Here is a 25,414-nt window from a genome sequence, read left to right as displayed (position 1 = left end):
CCGAACTGCGTGCTTCTGTGGGTTCCTGCAGTCCCGGCTGGAAGATGAATCATGTGAATTCGGTTTGTTTCTCTTGGTCATGAAAGGCCTGTTGGCTCAAGAAATGTGATGTAAGGAGAATCTTGGATTCTTTGAAAGTTGTTTTGTATTGAGAGGTGTTTCTTGGCTTGGCTAAACTAGCTTCTTCTGCTGATACTCTCCAGGTGTGTGGTTCCATTTCATTTGTAAGGTGATTCTTCTCTTCTTTCAGGATCTCATTTTGCCCAACGGTGGTACTCCAGCAGGTACTTCGAGTCCAGCTTCTTCATCTTCCCTTCTCAACAGACTCCAGCTTGACGATGACATCGACGGTGAGACCAGAGATCTCTTTGTCACAGTGGATGATCCCAAGAAGCACGTCTGTACAATGGAGACCTATATCACGTACAGGATCACCACCAAAGTAGGTCCCTTTGTTGTCCTACGCCCGTGTCGGGCAGTCTTAGAGGATGAGTCCCACCTCTGCAGTCCCTGCCCTTGCTCTCTCTCCTTCTGTGCAACCCTGCTCCCCTTCCACTGTGGGTGTGGCTTTCTGAGAGAGTGCCTGCATTCAGATTACAAGAATTATATAATGCGTGAGTTGTTTTAATTTTACAATGAAGGATAAATTGTGACTGCAGCTTTCAAAGGAAACACTTAATCCTTACACAGTGGACCCTTGAACGACGTGAGTTTGAACTGTGTGTCCACTTGTATGTGAATTTTCTCAATAGAGACTGTATTAGTATTTTCTCTTATGATTTTGTAATAACATCTTTTCTTGAACTTACTTTATCATAAGAATACAGTACATGATACATATAACATGCAAAATATGTGTTAATTGACTGTTCATGTTGGTTAGTGGTCAGCTATTAGTGGTTAAGTTTGGGGGGAGCTTAAATTTATATGCCTGTGGAGGGGTCAGCTCCCTTCACCCCCACGGTGGTCAAGGGTCAGCTCTACCTTCCCTTATTTAACATATTAATATCACATTACACTTGAAATACGAATCACTGATTTACCCGAAATCTCTGCAGTGAGGCCTTGACTATCACTTGGTGTAATTAGACTTGTTGGTGGGGGAGGAGTAAAGAAGGGTGGACACGGACACTGACTGACTTTCTGCTCTGGGCCACTGTGATGTTGCCACCGCGTCCTCCTCTCACCTGGTTCACATTCAGAAATTTGTCCCGGGCGCATGCACTCACACAGTCTTCCTTGTTACCGTGGCCACTGGGTACCTCCCGTTTCCCAGGCGCTGGGCTGGCTGCTTAGATGTGTATTATCTCCTCAGAGGTCCTAGGTTGATATACGTATTCCCATGAATTATTTCCAGTTACTTCTTGTTTTTCCCCTTAGGGCCAACTTATCTTTTTACCCCACAGTCAGTGAAATGCAAAACCTGTTTTTCTTGAATTTGTGCTCTAAACAGCTGAATAGCAAGGTGACTGCTTGCTGGCACAGCAGTGCTCGCCACCCGTGGCGTTTTCCCACCCCTCCTTTGTTCCCCTGCCCTGCAGTTGACCCCCCAAGTGCTGATCCCACAGGACCTTTGGTCCACTGATTCACAGGCTGCGGCACCTGCCACAGCTCGCCACTCTTTTCTGTGCCTCCTCTCTTTCTCCCCCTTTCTCTTTTCTTGTCTCTGTCTCTTTTCACGGGGCTATTTGTTTCCTATAAGTCACATAATGTCATGGGATGGCTGTTCCCAAGTTCCAATCCCACCTTTGCCCTTTGCTGTGATGCTAACACCTCCAGGTGAACTTGTTGCAAAATTAAGTTTTACTTATTGCTGTCAATTCCACTTCTCAAACCGGAGACCTGTTCTTTTCCTGTTTCAAACAGTGACACCAAGTTTCCTATCTGGGTGATGCATTTGGGGCCCTCTCTCTGAATGCCGTGTTACAGGATATGTAGGGAAGTGTGGAGGCGAGAGACAAGGACACGCAGGAAGACAGGGTCCCAAACACCTGATCTTGTTCCGGGTCACCCCCCAACTTCTGCTGAGATTCTCAAGCGAAGTTAATGGTAAAGGACAAGGTCATATGTATACTTACTTTCTTACTTTAAGCTTTGACTCCCAGTCCTAATTCAGATTCCTGACGACCAAAGCTGGACAAGGTCTGTGCAGAGCTGCCTTTGCCCGAGCTAAAGTGAGCCTAGGGCTGAGAGCCAGTGTCGGCAAAGCGAGTCTAAGTGGTGGGTTTCTTCTCTCCAGTGGTGGAGAGAGGTCTTTTCAGGGCAGGCCGAATTAGCAATTTTCTCTTCAGGCTCCTAGAAAGTAACATCATCATAATAACTAATTTTTGAGCACTTACCATGTGCTAGACTTGTTTGCAATAGAAACCCTTTAAATTGTATTTTGTATAAGTAATGTGTGCTCACAGTAGAGAAATTGGGAAACTCAAGCTAAAACAGTGAAATGAAAGATCTCTAAGCTCTCTAGCTAGAAATAATCACCTAGAACTTTATGGACTGTTTGTCTCTATCTGCTCACAAAAGTGCATAGTTGCATGTTGTCAGTTCACCTAGGACGTCGCAAGTGTCTTTCTGCATTAATGAATGCCCGTGCACCCACTTTTGTGCTGTCGTTTCTAAGGCCGCCGTCGTGCTCCGCAGAGTGGATGAGCTGCCATTAATTTTGCGCTAAGTGCTTTAAATACACCATCCGTTAGGCCTTACACTCAATGAAACGGGTACTGGTGCTCTTTTTATTTTGCACCTGAGGAACCTGAGACGCAGACACATGAAGAAAATTGCTCAGAGACATGCAGCGAATACGTGGTGAAGCTAGAACCTGGATCCAGGACATGACATGAGTTTCAAAGGAGGGATGCCCCCTGCCCTCCCCTCCATCCCCAGCACCGTGGCCTCTGCCTCCCCCAGCATGGGGTTTACTACCGCAGCCTGGCTGTGGAAGCTGGTGATGATGTGGAAGCAGACTGGAGGTTGGGAAAGAGACAGGAGCCTTCAGCTCCCTTTAGGAGCTGTTCCCCCACATCTTTTACCCCATCACCAGAGTAGTCGTTATGGAGACGTATGCCCCAACAAGTTTTCCTTTTCAAATGCCTCAGTGGTCCACAGGCAGAATGCTGCTCAGAGGTCAAGTTGCAGGTAAGGGTTACAAAGAGAACATCAGATGTGCTGACAAGGTTACCGATGACCGTGGGAGAGCAGTTCATTGGTGTGGCGGGGCAGAAGCCAGGTTGCAGTGGGTAAGGGTGAGTGAGACATGAGAAAGAAAAACGTTGTGAGTGTTGTGGTTTGGCAACACTCACAAAGCACGTGTAGAGAAAGCACAGTGACGGAGGGGGATGTGGGTGTGAGCAGGAGGGGCTTTGTGTGTATGTTTTAAGGATGGGAGAGGCTTGGTTAAGTGCCAGGAGCGCACTGTGGGTAGAGAAGGACACAGTAGGTTGAAGATCGGAGAGTAGAAAGCCCCCCGGGAGGTGGGAGGACATACTATCCGGAGCAGAAATGGAGGGAGGGGGCGGCCTTTGATGAGGGAGGGGAATCTTTTTGCATTGTTTCTGGAGAAAGGAGGGGATTTTTGTGGCAGAAATTTGGGGGTTCTTTACTTACATAGGTGCATTTTCCTCTACGGGTAGGAAATGAGGTCCTCTACTGAAAGGGCTAGGCAAGTTTTTAAGTGGGGCTTAGAATTTTCAAAATTTGCATGGCTTTTTACTAACTGATAGGGAAAATGAGGGAGAGAGTTGATTAGGGACATATAGAAAGATTGCTGGCCAGTGTCCAGGGTGCAGTTGTGGAATGTATGGCATTGATCAGTGTGCTTTGCTGGGTTGGCTTTGCCTTCAGGAGTGTGCTCACACATCCAGGTCTACTAGAACAAGAGGTGGATGGTTGCATTTTTGCTAGACTTGTGTGATGGACGGTGGGGGTGGGGCGTGGTGGCAGGGCGTGGTGGCAAGTCAGCAGTTGAAGTGATGGCTCAGGGAATTGACTCTGATTAAGGAAGGAAGTAAAGACAGGGATAGACAGAATGTCAAGGAACTGTAGGCCCCAAGAGACTGAAAACCCAGGGGTGTTGGGAAGAGGCAGTCTGGAATATAGGAGATGCGGTTAGAGAGGGAGACGTCTGCACTTCTGCGTGATGACAGTGTGGGGAGAGGCCGTGGGAAGGAGACATGGTTGGCTTAGTGGTGGGTGTCATATGTGTGGGCAGACTGGCTCTTGAGGGAAGCCAGGCCATGGCAGGGCTCTGGAAAGGAAACCTAAGAGCTGGGCGCTGCCAGGGAATCAGGAGAAATGACAGGGCTGTCAATAGGTGATGGCGTGAGGAGGGAGAGAGATGGTACAGCCTGATGACAGGAGCCTCAAGGGGCTCTCACGGGGCAGGAAGGGGTGGCGGTAAGGAGCAGTGTAAACGAGCAGGATGGCAGTGACAACTCCTGGTCTTGGAAGTGAGGTTTGTGAAATGCGAGAAAATGAGCAGCTTTCCACTTGAGGGGACAGCGGGGAGGCTGTGTTCTCAGCTTGCAGGATTGGGACAGGTTGAAGAACTGCCGGGCTTTAGTATTAACGATGCAGTGGCTGTTCCAGAGAGCTTGGTGGAGATGTCTAAGAAAAAGAAGGTGAGAGGCAGCTCGCAAAGGAAGCCCAGAGGAGAAGGAGGAGGGGACGCCAGAAGCCTCTCCCGGCACCCTTCGAAGCTGGTCTCCTAGGGCTCTGGGGGTTTTTGATGTGGAACGGGCTTGGCTGGCTAATATTTGATGAGGGAAGAGGTCCATTTTGGGAAAGGAGGTTCACTCAGACTTCTCAAGATTTAGCCATGGCCAAGAGAGATGGCATTTCTGACAAAGACCAAGCCTCTCTAGGGTGAGTTGGTTGTCAATTTTGGATTGAGTGGAAATTCTTTGGAAGGACTCTGGGCTACCATCATTTTGGAAGGACTCCTGGCCACTGTCCTTGGACACACTGACTTGGGGAACAAGAGGAGCCCTTCCATGGGAGTATGAGGCTCGGAGGACAAGGTACCGCCTGGGTGACTGATTAGTCTTAATTCCCCTCTTCGGGATTCAAGTGTATTTCTTTCACAGATGTTCCTTTCCCTGGCTCCATGCTAGGTCTACAAAAGTGTTAAAACAATTGGCAGGGATGCCTAGAGATCACCGTGAAGATGTTCATAAGGAGCGATGGTGAAAATGAACTGTCTTCATTACCACTCGTGTGCGTGGTTACCTATTTGTTCATCTGACTTTAGGTGTGAACCCATGACCTTGGGATCTTTGGGGGGCATCCTAGCTGCTGGAACACCGTGTGGAGATACACGGGGCAGAACGGTGTAGTGTCTGTCTCTGAGTATGACTTGCGGCTGTGCACTCGCCTTTCCTTTTTATTGTTTTGTTTACCACAGACAACAGAAAACAGGGGTAAACACTTACTACCTTATTTTCGTAAGTTAGACCCTGAATTTCACAAAGGAAAACTTTACTGAAAACTCACAGTTGGAGTTTTATTGGCTTGCATATTTTATGAGTGCTGTGGCTGTGGGTTACTCTCCAGAAATTCAGTATTGCCTGTGGCCCAGTTTTAGTCAGTGCGCAGAATTCCAAGGTGAGTGTGTTTTGCTGGCCTCGCTCCTCGCTCTGCTTCTCTCTCTCTGTCTGTTTTTCCTTTAGCTTTCTCACCTGTTCTCATTCGTGTCATTTGAACGAATCTCACGTATCGCTTTATCTTTTCTAGAATGAGTTGTGGTAAAAACGAGTAAAATAAATATTGGGACAGAGAGTGTGAATATCCTTCTGTATTAGGATGGTTATTTTTTACCCTATCACTTCCCAAAGCATCAAACAAGCTTTACTGTGTTGTTAAATCCCTTTGTCCTTAAAGGACCTGTTTAAAAAATGAGCAACTTGTGTGTGTGTGACTGTTCAGGTATTGTGTGAGAAGAGGTGACAATTTGGAAATAAGGACGAGTGTAAAGAGGACAATTGTCGTTATCAGTTCTAGATATTTCCTCTAACCATTCATATCCAACTTTTTAATGCCAGGGGTATCATAATTTATGTACCATTGAATCTGGTTGCAGTGCTGGGGTTACTGGTGGCAAATTAATGTGGAAAAATCGTGTTTTCCTGTAAATTAACTTAATTGCATTTAACATTGGTTTTCATTATCAAAGTGCTACAATTACATTTCAGGTAACTGAAATCAGGAAGGGGGATGAGATAAATATTTTTCTTTAGTCCAGTGACATTGTGATATTATTTCCTTGTAGATTTTTTTTCCTGTCATCTAAAGTGCAGTATAATTTTAAGGTTATGGTTCTGGCCAGAATATGGCAGATGAGGCAAAATCTTTTCTATTCTCATCGAATCTATCTTCTAAGAGAGCAGGTGGTCTGTTCTTTCTTTTTTATTTTTCATTTTATTTCATTTCATTTCATTTTCTGATTGTAGAGAGAGAGGAAGCAGGAGAGAAACATCAGTCTGTTGCTCCACTTATTTTGCATTCATTGATTGATTCTTGCATGTGTCCTGACCGGGGAGGGGGGTGTTGAACCTGCAAACGTGGGATATCGGGACAACGCTCCAACCAACTGAGCTAAATTTGGATTCAGTAGCAATATCCTCAGTGGAATGACTCTGCTAAAATAAATTCTCAAAGTTAAGTTTGGAGGAAATGAATCGAATGTTTCCAAATACAATTCTGAGGGATAGTTGAGTTCCATTTCCTGAGGGTAGAAATTTAAAAAAAAAAAAAAAAAGTGGACATTTTCAGTCTAGATCCTTGAATTTTTAACTGGGCCCTGTGGCCCAGACTCATCATTTTGTGTTGGTGAGCCCTGCCTTTTGGCTAGTGTGTTGGTGGAAGGAAAGTGTGTTCTTGCCCAGGCTAGTTGTTCACAGAGAGCTTTTTCCCTCCCCTTCTGCCAGACTAGGCTCCTATTCCCTTATGCTCATTTTCTTCCATTCTTCTTATTTGCAGAGTACTCGGGTGGAGTTCGACCTGCCTGAGTATTCGGTCCGGCGAAGATACCAGGACTTTGACTGGTTGAGGAACAAACTGGAAGAATCACAGCCCACTCATCTCATTCCCGTAGGTACTAAGTCATCACAGCTTGTTACTCACTTTTCCTGCATTATCTGTCCTGAGACTGTTCACTCAACTCTCACCCACTAAATCACGGGCAAATTCTGCTTTACATTCTGAGACCAGATCCACCCATCACATGTTTATGGATACTGTATAATATATTTTACCTTTTGGGCTTTGGTTTCTGATTTGTTATACAGCATGCTGGTTTCTTGAGTGGAAGGGGGTAGGTTTTCACTTTCATTATGATGATTTTTTGAAGTATGGAGAGTTCCACTTCTCTTTTGCTGCCTTGTTAAAGGCTATTTCCACCTTCCTAGAGACTGTTCTAGAGGTCTGGGTAGCTGCCCCCGGGTGAGGAATGATGTGTCCGATCCCGGCCGGCTGGGCTTTCTGTAGACAGAGGTAACCGGGGAGCGGGAGTCTGGCACACAGTCCACTCAGCCAGTTTTCCATGTAAAAACAACCCCAAAGCCACTTTACCTCCATGTATGTAAGCAGCACAATATGTATCTACTTCTTCCATCTGCACATTTTTAAACAGAATCAGAACAAATAAAATTGAAATGACTACTTAAAACCAGCAGACACATTGAGTACTTTTCTGATTCCTTTTTATTTTTTTGGTAGAAATAATAACTACACTCCAGATGTTTCTTGGGGCTTTGGTGGCTTTAGGGCAATTTAGGCCATAAATCTCTTCAGTGGGGCTTTATCTTTCAGTAATAACCTTGGTTGAATAACTTCTTAGCACTACGAATTTTCCTGTTACCATTGCATCTTTTTTTAAAAAATAAACATCCTTTTATTGTTCAAGTACAGTTTTCTGCCATTTCCCCCCACCCCTCGCCACTACCCCAGCCCTCCCCACCTCCTTCCCCTGTTTTCACCTCCCCCTTGTTATTGTCCATGTGTCCTTTATAATTGTTCCTGCAAACTCTTCACCCTTTTGCCCTATAATCCCTTCCCCTCTCCCCTCTGGTCACTGTCAGCCTGTTCTCAATTTCAGTGTCTTTGGTTATATTTTGCTTGCTTGTTCACTTTGTTTATTAGGTTCCTGTTAAAGGTGAGATCATATGGTATTAGTCTTTTACCTCCTGGCTTATTTCACTTAGCATAATGCTCTCCAGTTCCATCCATGCTGTTGCAAAGGGTAGGAGCTCCTTCTTTCTTTCTGCTGCGTAGTATTCCATTGTGTAAATGTATCATAGTGTTTTGATCCATTCATTTACTGATGGGCACTTAGGCTGCTTCCAGTACTTGGCTGTTGTAAATTGTGCTGCTATGAACATTGAGGTGCATAGGTTCTCTTGGATTGGTGTTTCAGGGTTCTTAGGGTATAATCCCAGCAGTGGAATTGCTGGGTCAAAAGGCAGTTCCATTTTCAGTTTTTTGAGGAAATTCCAAACCGTTTTCCATAGTGGTTGGGGCTGAATATGCAGGACACTCTGGTGGTTTGCTTGGTTTTTGAGGTGAAAGCAGCTGAGTTGCGGTGCTGTGAGGGGAATGAAGGACTTGGTGGGGACTCCGTTCTTTCTCGCCCCACCCCCGTATCCCCACTGCTCTCCAGTCCTCAAGTTTTGCTTTTCTGTCTTATAATCACTTAAAAACATGCCTGAAGAAGAGACTATCACTTTGAAACTGTTGGAAGTATTCCTTAAAATAGAATCTTTAAAAAAAAATCTGAATTTGGCAAAGTTGGCAGCTAGTGAGTTATTTTTTTAAATAGACTTTTTATTTTAGAACAGTTTTAGAATTATTGGGAAGACAGTACAGTGAGTTCTCTTATACCCCACGCTCAGTTTTGCTTATGAACACTTCAGTGGGGCACCTCTGCATGGTGACCGGACCCGCAATGGTACCTTATTGTTACCGCCTAAAAGTCTTTCACAGGTTTCCCCCGTTTTCACCCGATGGCCCTCTTCTGCCCCAGGATTGCATCCAGGATACGACATTACAGAGTCATCGGGTCTACTTAGGCCCTGCTTGGCTGTGACAGTTCCGCAGGCTTTCCTTGTTTTTCATGACCACGAGAGTTCTGAGGGTACTGGGCAGTCATTTTGTAAAATGTCCCCCATTTGAGATTTAGCTGATATTCCCCTCATAAGTAGACTGGGGCGATGCATTTTTGGGGGAGGGGAAAGCACAGAGATAAAGTGCTGTTCTCTTTGCATCTCGTCGAGGGTATTTTCTGTCAACTGTATTGATCACTGTTGACATTACCCTTGATCACGTGACTGGCGGTTGTGTCTGGCAGGTGTCTCCACTGTGCACTCACCCTTCCTTTCTCCCCCCTTTCCAGACTGTACTCTCCAGGAGGAAGTTGCTTTTTATGCGTAGCCCATGCTATGCGCTTAAGGGGAGCTGTGTCCCATCTCCTGGCCGACAGTGTATTTCAGGTTTGGTACTTAACTATCAAAGGTCAGGCAGCAACGCCTGCTGGTGAAATGTGGTAGCACCCCAGTCACTGAAGGCTGAATGAGAGAGAATGAAAGACAGTCTCCAGATGCCCAGGAGTGATCCGAAGTATGGTTTCCTAGGGTCTGGGGGAAGTAGTTGAGTAGGAAGGTATTTTAGAAGCAAGAGGAGACTTAAATTTCTTCATAAATTCTTAGTGCCTGTGTGGGCAGGAGAGAGATTTGATGTAGGAGAGCATCTCTGACCTAAACAGGAAAGTCAAACTGGAAACAACAGGAAAATATTTTCCCCTGTAGAAATCGATTTTATAGTAACTTTGCTAGGAAGTGTCTACCTTTATTAAGCATTGTCTTTATGTTAGCCTTTTTACAAGGCCTAATAGGTACCCTTGGGAAGGTGAGGGGTTAAAGACAGAGAGGGACCCCTACCCTGGAGAGTTTATTGTCTGACGGAGACCCACATAACAAGCAATGTAATTATTGTTTAAATTTTAATTTTTTAAAAAAATAGCATTGTTGAGATACAATTCATATACCATACAATTTACCCATTTAAAATGTATGTCACATGTGTTTAGTGTATTCACAAGTTGTGCAGCTATCTGCAGGACTCATTTTGGAACCTCTTTATCACGCCCAAGAGAAACCTCTCCCCATTCCTTTCCTTTCGCTTCCAGACCCTCTGTCTCCCCTAGTGCCTGGCATCCACAAACCCACTTTCTGTCTCTGTAGAATTGCCCGTTCTGGACATTTCATACAAGTGCAGTTACCCACTGTGTAGTCTTTTGTGACTGGGTTTTGTCACTTAGCGGAATGTTTTCAAGGTGCGTCCGTGGAGTGGCATGTGCCAGTGCCGCGTCCCCTGTTATTGGTGAATAATATGTCATTGTGTGGGTATTTATCACAGTCGTCTGCCTGCTCACTTTTGATGGCCGTTGGAGATGTTCCCACTTTTTCGCTGTTATGAGTAGTGCGGCTGTGAACATTTGTGTGAAAGCTTTTGTTTTCTCGGGTGGATACCTGAGACCATCGTTGGTAAATCACGTAACTCTGTATTTAACTGTGTGGGACTGTTTTCCAAAGGGCAGCATCATTTTACATTCCCACCAGCACTGTATGAGGATTCCAGTTTCTCCACATCTTCCTCAGCCTTGCTTATTACTGGTTTTGATGATAGCCATCCTAGCTGGTGGGAAGTGGTATCACTGTGGTTTTGATTTGCGTTTCTCTGACATTAATGAGGTTGAACATTTTTTTTATGTGCTTGTTGGCCATTTTTTATCTGCCTTGGAGAAATATCTATTCTGATCCTTTGCCCATTAAAATTTATTTTATTATTCAGTTTGTAATAGTTCTTTTTTTAAGTATATTTTATTGATTATGCTATTACAGTTGTCCCAATGTTTTTTCTTCCCTTTATCCCCCTCCTCCCTGCACCAATCCCTCACCCTCCAGCATTCCCTACCCCCACAGTTCGTGTCCATGGGTTGTACATATAAGTTCTTTGGCTTCTTCATTTCCTATACTATTCTTACCCTCCCCCTGTCTATTTTTTGCCTAGCTATTATGTTTCTTATTCCCTGTGCCATTTCCCCCATTATCCTCTTCCCCCTCCCCACTGATAAACCTCCACGTGATCTCCATTTCTCTGATTCCCTTCCTCTTTCAGTTGTTTGCTTAGTTCTTGTTTTTTTTAGGTTCAGTTGTAATATTTCTTTGTATAATCTAGATACAAGTCCCTTACCAGATACATGATTTGCAAATTTTTTCCCCCCATTCATTGGGTTGTCTTTTCACTTTCCTGATGCTGTACTTTGAAGTACAAAGGTTTTAAATTTCATTGTAGTCCAATTGATCTGTTTTTTCCTTTGGCTGCTTATGGTTTTGGTATCACATCTTAGAAATCATTAACTAATCCTAGTTCACAAAGATTTACACCTATGCTGTCTTCTAAGATTTATATAGTTCTAGCTCTTACATTGGGGTCTTACACATTTTGAGTTCATCTTTGTGCAGCTAGTTTGTTTCTTTGAACTAGTGATGCTGAATATCTTTCCATGGCTTTTTTTTTTTTGACATTGACATTTTTTTTATGAATGCCTCTTCATTTTTCTATTTTTTTATTGGTTGTAAAAAAACCCATATCTATTATACAAAGGAAATGAACTCAGTTGAAATGCCTACTTTTTCTTTCGTTGTCATCTCCCTTACACTTGATTCCATTAAAAAAAAAAAATTCCCTTCCCTCCCAGCCAAGTTAATCTTTCCTTTACAGTTTCTGGCTGTGAAGCCTTTTTGCAACCTAGGATGTTAAAAATATATATTTACATTTTCTTCTATTACTTTTATCTTTATTTGTAATATGTAAATGCAGATTTTATTCTCATGTCAGATGGGAGGACCTTACTTCTTTCACATGAGAGTTGGCCCGGAATCACTTACATACCTAATCACCTTTATCATGATTTGTGTGTTACACCACATCACTCATTAGACTCGTGTGTTCTTGGGCTGTTTCTGAACCTTTTTGTTCATCCGTCTGTCTAGTCCGGTCCTCCTCTTACACTGTCCAAAGTAGTGGAACTTTACAGAACACTTCAACATCTGGTTGACAGGTCCCCATCAGTGTCCCACCTACCAAAAGACTTTGTTTTCATAGCTTTTCTAGCTATATGCACATTTTATTTTTCAAGATGAACTTTAGAATCTTTTTTGCATATATTTTTATTTTAATTTTTTAAATTTGTATTTTATAGATTATGCTATTACAGTTGTCCCAGTTTTCCCCCTTATCCTCCCTCCACCAACACCCCTCACTCCCTCCGGTGATCCCCCCTCCTTAGTTCATGTCCATGGGTCATGTGTATAAGTTCTTTGGCTACTCCATTTACTATACCATACCTTATGGTATAATAATAGCTAATCTGTAACTACCTATTTGACCTTCTTAATCCCCTCACCTCTTCACCCATTCCCCCACACACCCCATCCCATCTGGCAACCATCAAAACGCTCCCTGTATCTATAATTCTGACCCTGTTCTTGTTTTCTTACTTTGTTTTTTAGATTCAATTGTTGATAGATATGTTTTTATTGCCATTTTATGGTTCATAGTTTTGATCTTTTTCTTAAATAAGTCCTTTTAATATTTCATATAATAATGGTTTGGTGATGATGAACTCTTTTAGTTTTTTCTTATCTGGAAAGTCCTTCGATTCTAAATGATAGCTTTGCTAGAAAGAACAATGTTGGATGTAGGTCCTTGCTTTTCATGACTTTGAATATTTCTTGCTAATCCCTTCTAGCCTGCAAAGTTTCTTTTGAGAAATCAGCTAACAGTCTTATGGAAACTCTCCTATAGGGGACTCACTGCTTTTCTATTGCTGCTTTTAAGATTTTCTCTTTATCTTTAACCTTTGGCATTTTAATAATGATGTGTCTTGGAGTGGGCCTCTGTGTACCCATCTTGTTTGGGACTCTCTGTGCTTCCTGGACTTTCAAGTCTATTTCCATCACCAATTAGGGAAGTTTTCTTTCATTATTTTTTCAAATAGATTTCCAATTTCTTGCTCTATCTCTTCTTCTCTGGCACCCCCATGATGCAAATGTTGGAATGCTTGAAGTTGTACCAGAAGCTGCTTAAACCATCCTCTTTTTTTGGATTCTTATTTCTTCTTGTTGTTCTGATTGGTTGTTTTTTGCTTCCTTATGTTACAAATTGTTGATTTGATTCTCAGCTTCATCCACTGTACTGTTGTTTCACTGTAAGTTTTTCTTTATTTCAATCACGTATCTTTCATTTCTAAGAAGATATTTTTTATGCTGTTGAGTTCCTCACTAAGTTCCTTGAGCATCTTTATAACCAGTATTTTGAACCCTGAATCTGATAGATTCCATTTCATTTAGCTCTTTTTCTGGAGCTTTGATCTGTTCTTTCATTTGGGCCATGTTTCTTTGTCTCCTCATTTTTGCAGCCTCCCTGTGTTTGTTTCTATGTGTTAGGTAGAGCTGCTATGACTCCCTGTCTTGGTGGTATGGCCTAATGTGGTAGGTGCCCTATAGGATCCTGTGGCACAGCCTCCCCTATCACCCAGGCTGGGTACTCAGAGTGTGCCCTTTGTGTGGGTTGAGTACATCCTCCTCTTATAGTTGAGCCTTGATTACTGTTGGCAGATCAATGGGAGGGATTTACCCAGGCCAGTCAGCTGCAAGGACTGGTTGTGACCACTGACCACCAATCTCTGCCCTCCATGAAGGATCAGCTGTGCAGGGGCAGGGTGGTGGTACTCTAATGTGGTCTGTAGCTGTCTACTGGGTGCACAGGCTCTGGGTTTTACTGGGTGGTACAGGCCAAGGTGTAAGCCCCCACCTGTGTTCTGTCAGAGGTCACACTGCCTGAGCTGTAAAGCAATCTGAGATGGCTGCTGCTTGTGCTGGGCTTGGAGATTCCAAGGCAAAGACAAGCTGTGAATCTAGGCTGCTTGATGCTAGTGCTTAGCCTGGGGCCACTTAGCTAGAGGTACAGGGACTGGGGGCTCACAAAGGCCAGCTGTTGCTTGTTTGAGAGGATTTAGGAAGTTGTGAAGCATGAGCCAAGACCAGCCATTGATATGGAAAAGTCACAGTTAACAGTTTGGGTGGTCCCGTAAGTTGGGTGGGACAGAGTCTCAGGGGATCTCCAAGTCAAGACAGTGTTAGCCAGGTTGATAGAGTGTCAGATATGGCATCCTCATTCCGGTTCAGTGGCTGTGTTAGGGGATGGCTCAGAAAAGGGACAAAGGCCTCTGTTCACCTTTCTGTCTAGAAGAAAGCTGCCTCCAAGCTCTCACCTTGATGCCAGACACTTCAGTTACTCCCTGTATGCCACTCATGCATTTTAGCTGCTACCCCAGTGCTGAAGCTCAAAGGAAGTGAGTCTGAGTAAGTCCATTTGTGGGTTCTTTAAAAGGAACTGCTTGGAACTCCAGAAGTTTCTTCCATCAACTCAATCCTTGCTGTTTTTTGCAGCCAGAAGTTATGGGGACTTATCTTCCTGGCACTGGAACCCTGGGCCTGTGGGCCTGGTATGGGGCTGGGACTCCTCACTCCTGAGATATCCCTCCCAAATTTTTATCTACCATACATGGATGTAGGACCAGCCCATTCTGTGTCTCTGCCCCTCCCAACCAGTCTGAGTAGATGTGGTTTCTTTAATTCTGTAGTTGTCAGACTTCTAATCAACTCGATTTCTGGTAGTTCTGCATGATGGTGGTTCTATATTTTAGTTGTAATTTTGCTGTGGTTGTGCAAGGAGGCGAGCTGTGTTTACCTATGCTGCCATCTTGACCAGAGGTCCTCAAATCTTTTGAAACAGTTGGACAATTTGGGGGAATGGTGGTGAGTTTCCTTCTTTCTTGCCTTTTTTTTTTTTTTTTTTTTGCCAGCTTAAGTCAATTATGATTAAAAATGTGTGAGAATTCCTGAGCTTTCAGATTCTACTGCTATGTTAGGAGCATACAGATAAAGTTCCCACTTTACATGGGCTTCAGTGAGGTCATGAGAAGTTGTAGGTGAGCAGTGAGCCAGACTGTTCTTCTGGGAGGCACCCAAGTTCTTTCATTTGCCTTTCCCTATTAGCTGTCCTGAGGTCTACCCTTGTTTCTAGCCTCTATGGCACTGAACTGGGCAGCTTCTAGGGCTCCCCTGGAGAAAACCGATCCCTTACTTCCTAAGCCTCCCTTTCCTTTGCCTGAGTAGAATCACAAGATGGTTGATAGCGATTGACTTCTCTCTCAACCCAATCTTTTCTGCTTTGTGTCTTTAACAAATTCTGTCCTGTTAACAGTGTATTTTCTGTTAATGCAACACATTTTTCTCTTTTTATATTGCATTGTGACTCTGGAATTTTAAAAGCAGAAACATATGTTCTTAATGTGCCATCTGAAATCTAGAAGTGTGCTGGATGTGCATGTTTGTTATCTCAACTGCACTTCACTTTGTACATCTTTATTGCCTGATAGTAGGAGGCACCAGAGAGTCTGCACTGTGACATGTTTTTGTTTTTTATTTACTTTATTTATTTACTTTTATTTACTTTATTTATTTTTGGCTTAGAAGTTGGTTTTACGCCGCTGCATTTGCTAGGGCACAACTAGTCCCACTGCAGATAAATGTCATGATTTTGTGGGCACAGATAGATTTTGGAGATGAAGCAAATAGATTTATTAAACTCTGTAGTGTTTAATTGTACTTGGAAATGTAATGCTTGCTTCATTTTTATGAAGGGAGCTTTGCTGGAAGGCTGCATTTATACTTATTAGCGCTCAACTTTGTTTTGGGTTGTGGTAAACTCATAGGAATTAATTAGAAGAAATTTAACAGCTCTCTTTCTTACTATGAAATAATCAGTAAAAACTCTAACTTCCTCTTTCAGTTGGTTCCTCCTTTTTTGTATTGTTAAATATACATGTCTTTAGCCTTGTAGGTGAGTTAATAAGTAGTGAAACATTGGTTGAACTTTGAAGTACTTTGAATTAAAGCAGGCTTGGTGATTGTTCTTTTTGAGGACAAAGATTGTCAATTTGATGCTTTTTTATTTATTTGTTATTTTTGCTGAGGAGCAATATTTTCTGTTAGTTTGATAAGACTAGGAAACATAGTTTTCTGTCATATAGAGGTGTGCACTAAATATTTGTTGAATTTCATAGAAGTAATTTAAACGCTGACAAGAGGAAGTTGGACATTTCAAGACTGAGCAAATGAAATCTTTATCCAGATCTCCCACCCAGAAGTAGCAGTTTTTCAGTGACATTGTACAGAAAATATGCTTTTGTTTCACAGATTGTAAAGTACTTTCTTATAAATTAGTATGAAGTACATGTGAAAGTGTTTCACCAAAGTATCAAGAACTATAAAAATGTAAGTATTTTAAGAATAAAACTTGAAATGTTTACCCTGGCTGGTGTGGCTCATTGGATTGAGTACTGGCCTGTGAACCAAAGGGTCTCCAGTTCAATTCCCAGTCAGGGCACAAACCTGGGTTGTGGGCCAGGTCCCCAGTAGGGGGTGCTCAAGAGGCAACCACACATTGATGTTTCTCTCCCTCTCTTTCTCCCTCCCTCACCTCTCTTTAAAAATAAAGAAAGAAAATCTTTAAAAAATAAATAAGACCTGAAATGTTTAATGGGTTATTATAATGCTATGCAAATAAAATTTTTGGTAGGTCCCAATATATACAAATGTAGGCAAAAATAGGTTTACAGTTGTGAGTATGCAAAACAGAGTTTATTCTTGTATGTATTATTATTTATTATATATTATTAGTGTTATAACTGTATACCTACTTTTTCCCACCCTTGTATGTGCATTTGTAGTTTAACAAAAAACAGTTTTATTATGGAAAATGTCAAATATACTAAAGGAGAGTGATTCAGTGCAATGAACCCGCATGTATTCATCAGCCAGGTTCAGCATCTATCAACTTGGGCCAGTTTTGTTTCATCTCTATCCTACCCACTCCCTCACTCCCATGCCAGGTGACTTGTTTTTAAAAAGCAACTTAAGCAACAGAAATTTATTACCTTCTAGTTCTGAAATCAGAAGTCCAAAAGCGGCCTCAGCAGGTCCATGCCACGGTGCAGCCAGGGCTGTGTGTCTTCTGGAGGCTCCAGGACAGGATTTGTTCTTTGGCTTTTCCAGCGTCCAAGCCGCCTGCATTCCTTAGTCAGGCGCCCTTTCATCTTCAAGCTGGCAGCATCGCAGCTTCCCTCCTCTCTGACATCTTCTGTGGCTTTGAATACATTCATTATAGATAGATAGATAGATAGATAGATAGATAGATAGATAGATAGAGATAGAGATAAATATATTTTTTGGGGGGATGGAGTAGGGAGGAAGAGGAAGGGGCAGGAAGAGACGCCAACCGGATGGTCTCTACAGTGTTTTGTGATGGCCACTACTGTCTCATTCCAGAACATTTCCATCATCCCCCAAAGAAACGCCGTACCTGTCAAGCAATCACTTCGCATTCCCCTTCCCCAGCTGAACTATTATAAATAATGCTGCTTGAACATTCATTGTACAAGTTTTTGTTTGAACACTTGCTTTCACTTATCCTGACTGTACACCAAGGAATGGAATTGTTGGATCATATGTTTAATTTTTTGAGGATTCACCAAACTTTTCCACAGTGGCTGAACCATTTTACAGTCTCACCAGCCAGGTGTGAGGATTGCAGTTGCTCCAACACTTGTTATTCTCCTTTTATTTTCTTAGAGCCATCCTAGTGGTGTGGATGGCAAAAGATATAGCTGGCATCCACTTGATGTCCTCCATGTGCTGGGAGCTGTGTTAAGCTCTTCATTTACATTCATTGGTCTCACTGAGTATAGATGCCCTTGATTTCACTAGCAACCCAGATTCCTTTGCCTAAACAACTAAGAAGGTAATTGTAAAGGTGAGGCTGAGAGTAGGTGTGTCCCTTTAAGGAAGCTTGAAATAGGAAAAACAAATTTCTGAAGTCATGTACATTGGGAATAATACTGCTTATTACAGAAGGAACTTCTGTTTGCAGAAGAATTCACCCCAGGGTTCCTTTAAATAGCAAGCTTCCCCGATTCATTAAACATTAAGTTCAATGCATTAAATCTGAAGACTGGGTAACTATTTCAGGAGGTTATCTATTATGTTAAATGAGGCATACCTAACCACTTATTTGCTCATTAGGCCTCTTCCCTCCCATCCCCAGTCCTGTTTAGCATATGCAAATGAGAGTATGCTCAACAGGGCTGATGAGGTAAGAACAGAGAGCTATCCACTGGATTTGGTATTAGAAAGTTACTGCTCATCTTTAAAAGGACAGTTTCTGCATTTGGGTAGGGAAGTGGCAGAGACATGCAGCATTGAAGGCAGTACCAAAGACAAGTTTGTTTTGGGGTGGAGGAAAGGTGCAGGCCAAGAAGTCAATGGAAAAAGTGGAAGTGAAGATAAAAGATTTTTTTTAAAAGGTTGAATGAAACAGGAAGGGGAGTGGAGAGGATGTAAGACAAGGGATAGCTGGGTTTACTTTCAGGTGGAAAGGGAGAACTAGCCCTGGCCGATGTGGCTCCATCGGTTGGAGTACCCTCCGGTAACGGAGAGGTTGCAGGGTTTATTCCCCATCAGGGTACGTACCCAGGTTGTGGGTTTGATCCCAGGTCTGGTCGTGTGCAATCCCTAGTCTGGGTGCATGTGGAAAGCAGCCAATTGATGTTTCTCTCTCACATCAATGTTCCTCTCTCTCTTCCTCTGTCTTGAAAAGCAGTGAAAAAATGTCCTCAGGTGAGGGTTAAAAAAAGAGAATTAGCTATATTTTTGTAGACTCGGGGATTAGAACCGGATGAGGAGGCGATGTTGAAGATACTGAGGAGAAGGTATAATTAATTTATGATGACAGCCGCATCCCAGTGAACTAATGGGTCTAGCACTCAGATGGCATAGTTAGCTTTGGGGAGGAGTATGTGGTCCAAAGGGACCTGAGGAATGGAGGTGAGGGCGGCGCCCAGTAGATGGGTTTCTGTGGAGGAAGCCAAATGGTTAGGTAATTTCCAAGTAATACCCTTGTACCTGGTTCCTCCTTCAGAGAGATGGTAATCTGCTTAGCATGAAAGGTTGAGTGTAGGGTTTGGGGAGGGTGGCTGTCCAAGGGAATGAAAGAATAGATCAGAATAAAGGAATTATCCTATAGGACAACCCTTTCCTATGAAGGCGGCTTCTCTGCTGCTGAAACTCTGGGCTGGGGGTGCCTCTGCCTCTGACCCAGCCATGCGTTTGTAATGTTCTACGCAAGCGTGGGCATCTGACTTGGACATGTTATCCCCATGTGGCTCTGTCATTATATTCCTGACTCCACTCCCCTCTCTTCCTTTACTACTAAACCTGCCCACTGTGCACTCCAGAACTCCATCTCTGTGAAAAAGAAGTCTCTTAATTCTTAGCCTATTCTCCGAGCACTCCCACCAGCTCAAGTTTTAACTAAAGCCTGGCTGCCCCTGAAGATCAGTGGTCCCCTGACGTGGCTGCCACTCCTACACCCCAAAACACGCCGACTTCTGCCACGTGACCACTCAGTGGCAGGAATTGTTGGAAGCACAGCCACCCTCATAGCTCATGGGATCCTCCTGAGGTTGGTACTGTTACCTATTTTTTACAGATGAAAAAACTGAGGTAGCAAGAGAGTACAGAACTTGACCAAAGTCAAACCATTTGGCAGAGGGCGGAGATGGTCCCAGGAGGCATGGCAGCAGAGTCTTTACTCTCGAGAACTAAAACACACTGACTTTGCAAAGCTCTTTCAAGCTGAGGCCGTCGGATTCCCACACAGCCCAAGTCCTTCATTTCTGGGGTGGGGGTAGGGGGCTGGTGCTGCCCATTCCTAAGTCTTTCAAAGGTTTCATGTTATCAGTCTGGGTCGCTTCTCGACTTTCCCGCTCTAAGTGCCTTAGTATTCCACTCTTTGGGGTTGGCTAAGTCCTTGTTGCTGTATCTGATTTCTGTTGGTGTTTTCTGTGGGGTTTTTTGTTGTTGTTCTTGTAACTTAAAAGAAAAATATCTCTATATTATGGAGTTTGAAGAGGTTGTGAACTTAAATGCTGGTTCCAATGTTTTCACATCCTCACAAACACTTGTTTTTTTTCTTTCCTTCTTTCTTTTTTAAGTTACGGTCATCCTGCTGGTGTGAAGGAGTATCTTACTGTGGTTTTGATTTGTTTTTCCCCGAGCTAATGATGGTGATCATCTTCTCATGTGCTTATTAGGCCATTTGTTTATCTTGTTTGGAGAAACACTGACCCAATCATTTGCCTGTTTTTTAATGTAAATGCTCTTTTAATGTTTCATAACTTGTACATTTCAAATTGTAGATTGGCAAATGCTCTCTTTCCCTGTGGTGGCAGTAATGAGGAAGGCCTTTAATCAAGCATTTGATCATGTTACTACAGAAATAGGGTAAAGCTCAGAGATCCTATAGTAGCCAGGTCGTTTGAAATTACCCGTAATATGGCTCAAAGAAAATATGAGAGAAATTTGTTTGTGTAAGAGAAGTAATGAAAGTTACATTCTTAAGAACTTGTGAGTATAAACCTAAGCAAACAAGAAAAGCAGAGGAAAGGTATTTTTTAGGTAACATGGGTTTGCCTCATATACTTATTTCTCCATCACCAAGTTTTTTCACCCCTTGAACTGGGAGCAGAGTCTTGTTATATTTAAAACACATTTTTGTGTGGTCGATGTTGTCTGCCTTCTTCCCGTACACTATTTTATCTTGTCCGAACTTTTTCATTACGTCATCTGTGCACCAAGCAATGTAAAGATAACTAACTATTGTGTTCACTGGATGAACATTGACTGGCTGTTTCCTGTATTCCAGGAGCTACGCTCTAGTGTTTTCTTTCTTGCCTTAGAAAATTGACAGCATCGTCTTGGTTTATTCCATTCATTTATTTTTCAAAAGGGTTTCCACGGATGACTAGCGACATAAAGATTGGACTGGTTGAGAAATGCCGTTCCTGGGCAGATGGGTCAGAGGAATGATTTGCTAGCCTGCTGGTTTTTCTTTGCACCATTCTATGAATTGCTCTGCATAATTTTTCTTCCTGTCTTCACAGCCGCTGCCTGAGAAGTTTGTGGTGAAAGGTGTTGTGGACCGTTTTTCGGAAGAGTTCGTGGAGACCAGGAGAAAAGCTTTGGATAAATTCCTGAAAAGGATTACGGATCATCCTGTGCTTTCTTTCAATGAGCACTTTAATGTTTTCCTTACTGCTAAGGTGAGGGCAGGTTTTTCCTATTCCCTCCCTCAAACCAGCATTCTCCGGGCGCTTCGCTCAGTGTTGTCTCCATCTCTCACAAGCCACCTCCGTGAATGGCCGCTGTGGTGGCCGTCATATAGTGGCTGCTGTGTTTTCGGTGCCCTTTGGCTTTAGCATAGTTACCGCGTTCGAGTTCAGGAGCAAACACAGCCTTGCAGCAGCAGAGGAAGTTTGGATATTTTCACTTTCCAGACGCAGGGGTGTTTCTTTAAACACTTGTTGGTGTATCACTGAGTGAGGCCGTCCTGACCCACGGTGGGCACGCAAGGGTAAGAACATCTATTTGGTGAGGATGTTCCTCACAAGAGCCCTGAGCAGAGGAGGAAACTGACGTTCAGGGAGTTTGCACCTGTTCAGGTGGCATCACTAGGATTTGAAGTTGGGTCTGTGTGGCCCCCGAGGCCATGCCTGGTGTCTGGAACAGACTGCCTGACCATGAGTGGTTCAGTATTACTGGGCCATGGCCAAGTTTCTGATCAGATGGGCATTTTCCGAGCCTCTGCCAGAGAAATATCTGGGTTCTGCCCAGTTGCCAGGTTCTGTTTATTCACACTCCCCTCGGTGGCTCACCAGCGTCTCTCTGCACTTCCCTGTTGGAAGACCTGGCCAGGAAACCCGCGGCACTTGTCCTCTAATTGTCTGCAGAAGTGGGATCCCATGCCAGCTGCCTTCCAGCCCCTCCTGTGTAGCTTCAGGTGTCATGTTCCCACATTCAGGATGTAGGTAGTTTTCCCCACCTCGGCAAGGGCACTGAGGCCCGGGTGCTTTCCAGTCTTCTTTTCTGAAAAGGCAAAAAATGAGAGTTATTTACAGATAGCCTCAGTTGACACTGAAGCCTTCCGAGAGGTCGCCATTCTCCCGGCAGTGGAAACCACATGGCAAAGTCCTTTAGTGTTCGGGTGATTTTTGTCTAAAACCTCCATTTGCATTTAGCCTCATCGATGACATTCACCTTCCCTTTATCCGGGAGGCCTTTCCCCCACAGGCAAACTCGCGTTATTTTTTAAATAAGTATTTCCTGGTGAGCTGATCCTTGATACAGTTCTTTCAGCTTATACGCAAAGTGAACTCCACGTCTGCTGTCCCAAAAGTGCAACTCACTGATTCTCCCAAGTTATAGGTCCCCTGGCCAGGTAGGGCCTCAAGCTTAGTCATTTTAATTACACAGAGACAAAAGGGGGAGGGGGGTGGAGTTGGACCCCTGGTGATTGGGCCTCTGTGTGAAGAATAAATAGGAAGATTTTGTGTGTGTGTGTGTAATTTACCTGTGGGCCAAGCAGTATGGAATGATTAAAAATAGTCCTTCAGTGTCTTCATGAAAATCCAAAATCATGTGAGAGAGTGGAGTTGGCTTGTTTACACAGAACAAAGTCTAGCCCCAATTCAGTGTTACTTGCTGAACTAAATGCACCCATCTTCTCTCTCTTTTTAAAAAAGTTATAGTAAAATACACATAACGTAAAATTTACTAGCTTAACCTTCTCAGAACACACAGTTTATTAGGGTTAGGTGTATTCGCCCTGTCGCACGGCTGACCTCCAGAACTTCCGCATCTTGCCAGACTGAAACTGAAGTGTGGACCCTTCCATCTCCCATCTCTTCCTTCCCCCAGACCTTCCCCCCAAAGCTTTTCTTTCAACACCATGAACGACTTGGTCTTGTTCTTGAATTGCCCGCTTACATGTCCTGCCACAGCGAGTGCAGAAGCATTCTTCTCCCTGTGATGACTGATCTTATCACAAACCAGAAGTGCCTTGGAGCAGCAGCCAGGAATGCTGGGAGAGGCAGGGGACACTCAGCACCCACTGCGTTCCAATCAGCGTGTTCACCTGCGGCGGAAAGGGCGCAGCAGGCAGATAGGCGCTGCAGCCAATGTGTTAATTAACTTGGACGATGGGGGCTACCCTTTCAAAGGTCTACTCTAAACAGAGCTCATGCAGTCCAACAGGCCCTTCTGGATCTAGCCCCGCTCCAAAAAATACTATCTGTGGAATCAGTCCTGAGAATTGCAAAGCTTCATTATGCTCTTGTGCAAGCCTGGTGCCTATGAGGATATTCTGTGTCTAAAACATATGTGGTTAGAAGGGGAAATGGAATCTTTAGAACATTCTCTCCAGCATCCTGACTTTGAAAAGAAGGAGAGAGGTGGAGGAGGGGGGCTGGAGGTGACTCCTGCTGTTGTTAAGACAGGCGAGCCTTGGCTGGAGTTTACATGCTGAAGGATTCAAGGTTGAAGATACAGACGGCAGGGCAGGGTTGATAGGGAAAGGGCCTGGGTTGCGGTGGGCCAGATGGGAAAGGGTGCAGTCAGGATCAAAGGTGAAGGCCCTGCCTGCCTGGAGAAGGAAGGAAGTGAAATCAGGAGGAGTCGACACTTCAGACACCGTGGAGATCTGAGCCTCCCTTTGTGTGTCAGAGGCAGGGAGGCTGTTGGACAGCTGTGTTAACCATGATTCCCTGCCCTGTTCCTGCGTCAGGCTGGGTCCGCAGAAAGCAATGCCCTGGTGTCACACCCCTTATCTCCCCACAGACGTGCCCTTCTGTTTGTGTTGCAGGTGAATATGAGGAACAGGCCCCTGCATCTTCTGTAAAACCGTTTGGGAAGGCACCGTTCAAGTTAGGGATGTAGAACAACCTGAAGACACTACCACTTCCTCTTTGGCTTTAGTGATAGGAAGCAGCTCCTTCCACCTGCAGACTGCCCTGCTTTTTAAACTTAGATCCAGTGCGTTAGGTGGCTCCGCCTACTTCCCCGTCTGTGCCTTGGCCGAGAACCCCCGGACGCAACCTTTGGTTATTTACAGCCCCTGCCCCTAAGCTGAGTCCCAAGCACTGGTGTCTCCGTCCCTGTTGCCGGCTTCCCACCCTGTACTCTCTCCTCCTCTTACTTGGCTTTGGTTGAGATACGAATAAGTGAATGGAGTGAATTTCAGCTCCCAAATTTTGGTTCTAAAGACAACTTAGCATATTTTGCAAAGGGGGAGGGGACTTTTGGGTTTTGGTCAAATGTGTTGAAAAATGATGTTGGAGACGCAGTGCTGTTTAGAGGAGAGCACGCTCAGGCCAGTGACCCTCAGTGGAAAGGGGGCCATGAGCCCGGGGGCTGTGATGGCTGGGCCCTCCAACCTGGCTCCTTGTGTTCTGAGCCCTCTGTTTCCAAAAGGCAGTTGCTTGAGGCAGTTGGTTACTGAGTTCTGGCTGTGTGAGTGACTGAGCCCTCTGGGGTTGTTTGTTCCTGTGTTGCCCTTAGGACCTGAATGCCCACAAGAAGCAAGGGATGGCGCTGCTGACCAGGGTGGGCGAGTCGGTCAAGCATGTCACCGGCGGCTACAAGCTGAGGAGTCGGCCTCTTGAGTTTGCAGCCATAGGCGAATACCTGGACACATTTGCACTCAAACTGGGGACCATAGATCGGATAGCTCAGCGGATCATCAAAGAAGAAATAGGTGAGCTCTCCGCTGAGATTTTGGGCGTGTGTGGGGACCTCATCTGCAGAATGGTGTTCGTGTGCGCTGAGGAGGGTCAAACTGCAAAAATGGCGGAGGGTCAGAACAAGGCCACATTTTGCTTATGAAGCTAACAGACACACACCAGGAGGGGAGGAGGTGGCAGTGAGGGGAGAGGACTCCAGGGCCACACCCTCTGCCCTGCATTTCCCCAGGGCAGACCACCGTGCTTCAGCACGTAGGCTTTCCGGTCTTTTTCTCTTAACTTCAGCTTCAGAAGTGGAGACCCTGACTCAACTTCCCTTCATTCACAGAAATGGTAATTCAAAAAAAAAACAAAAAAAACTTGGCTATCTTTTCTGGCAGAAAGGTGATTGAAAGGGACAGCATGGTGACCTGTGTTTGCCAAAATTATGATCCTAAGGAGCCTTCTGACTTGAAATGGACTCGCCTGCCCCACCCGGGTTGCATTTCAAACCCGCTCTTCCTGACCCGAAAGTTATAAGGCCTGCTGTCTGTGTTCTTCCTCATTGTTGCCACTGCTTCCTCGTCACCCCTCATGGCCACTCGCTTTCCTGTATCCCAGAATGTTGGGGCCTTTTGCGAGACAGACCGACCCGAACATGTTAGTGGTCATGCTGCGCATGTG

General features: G+C 44.3%; 1 protein-coding gene across 1 annotated transcript in view; it reads left to right on the top strand.

Annotated features, from left to right (window-relative positions):
* SNX30 (sorting nexin family member 30) overlaps positions 1 to 25,414 on the top strand; it is an 89,006-nt gene that overhangs the window by 36,671 nt on the left and 26,921 nt on the right. Inside the window, exons 2-5 of the mRNA XM_024562015.3 lie at positions 251 to 442; positions 6,973 to 7,083; positions 21,119 to 21,277; positions 24,570 to 24,765. Coding sequence (XP_024417783.3) covers positions 251 to 442; positions 6,973 to 7,083; positions 21,119 to 21,277; positions 24,570 to 24,765 — 658 coding nt within the window. The remainder of the gene's footprint in view (positions 1 to 250; positions 443 to 6,972; positions 7,084 to 21,118; positions 21,278 to 24,569; positions 24,766 to 25,414) is intronic.

The sequence above is a fragment of the Desmodus rotundus genome, chromosome 1, assembly GCF_022682495.2.
Source record: "Desmodus rotundus isolate HL8 chromosome 1, HLdesRot8A.1, whole genome shotgun sequence".
NCBI classification, from domain to species: Eukaryota; Metazoa; Chordata; class Mammalia; order Chiroptera; family Phyllostomidae; genus Desmodus; species Desmodus rotundus.
This window is presented reverse-complemented; position numbering and strand designations above follow the sequence as displayed.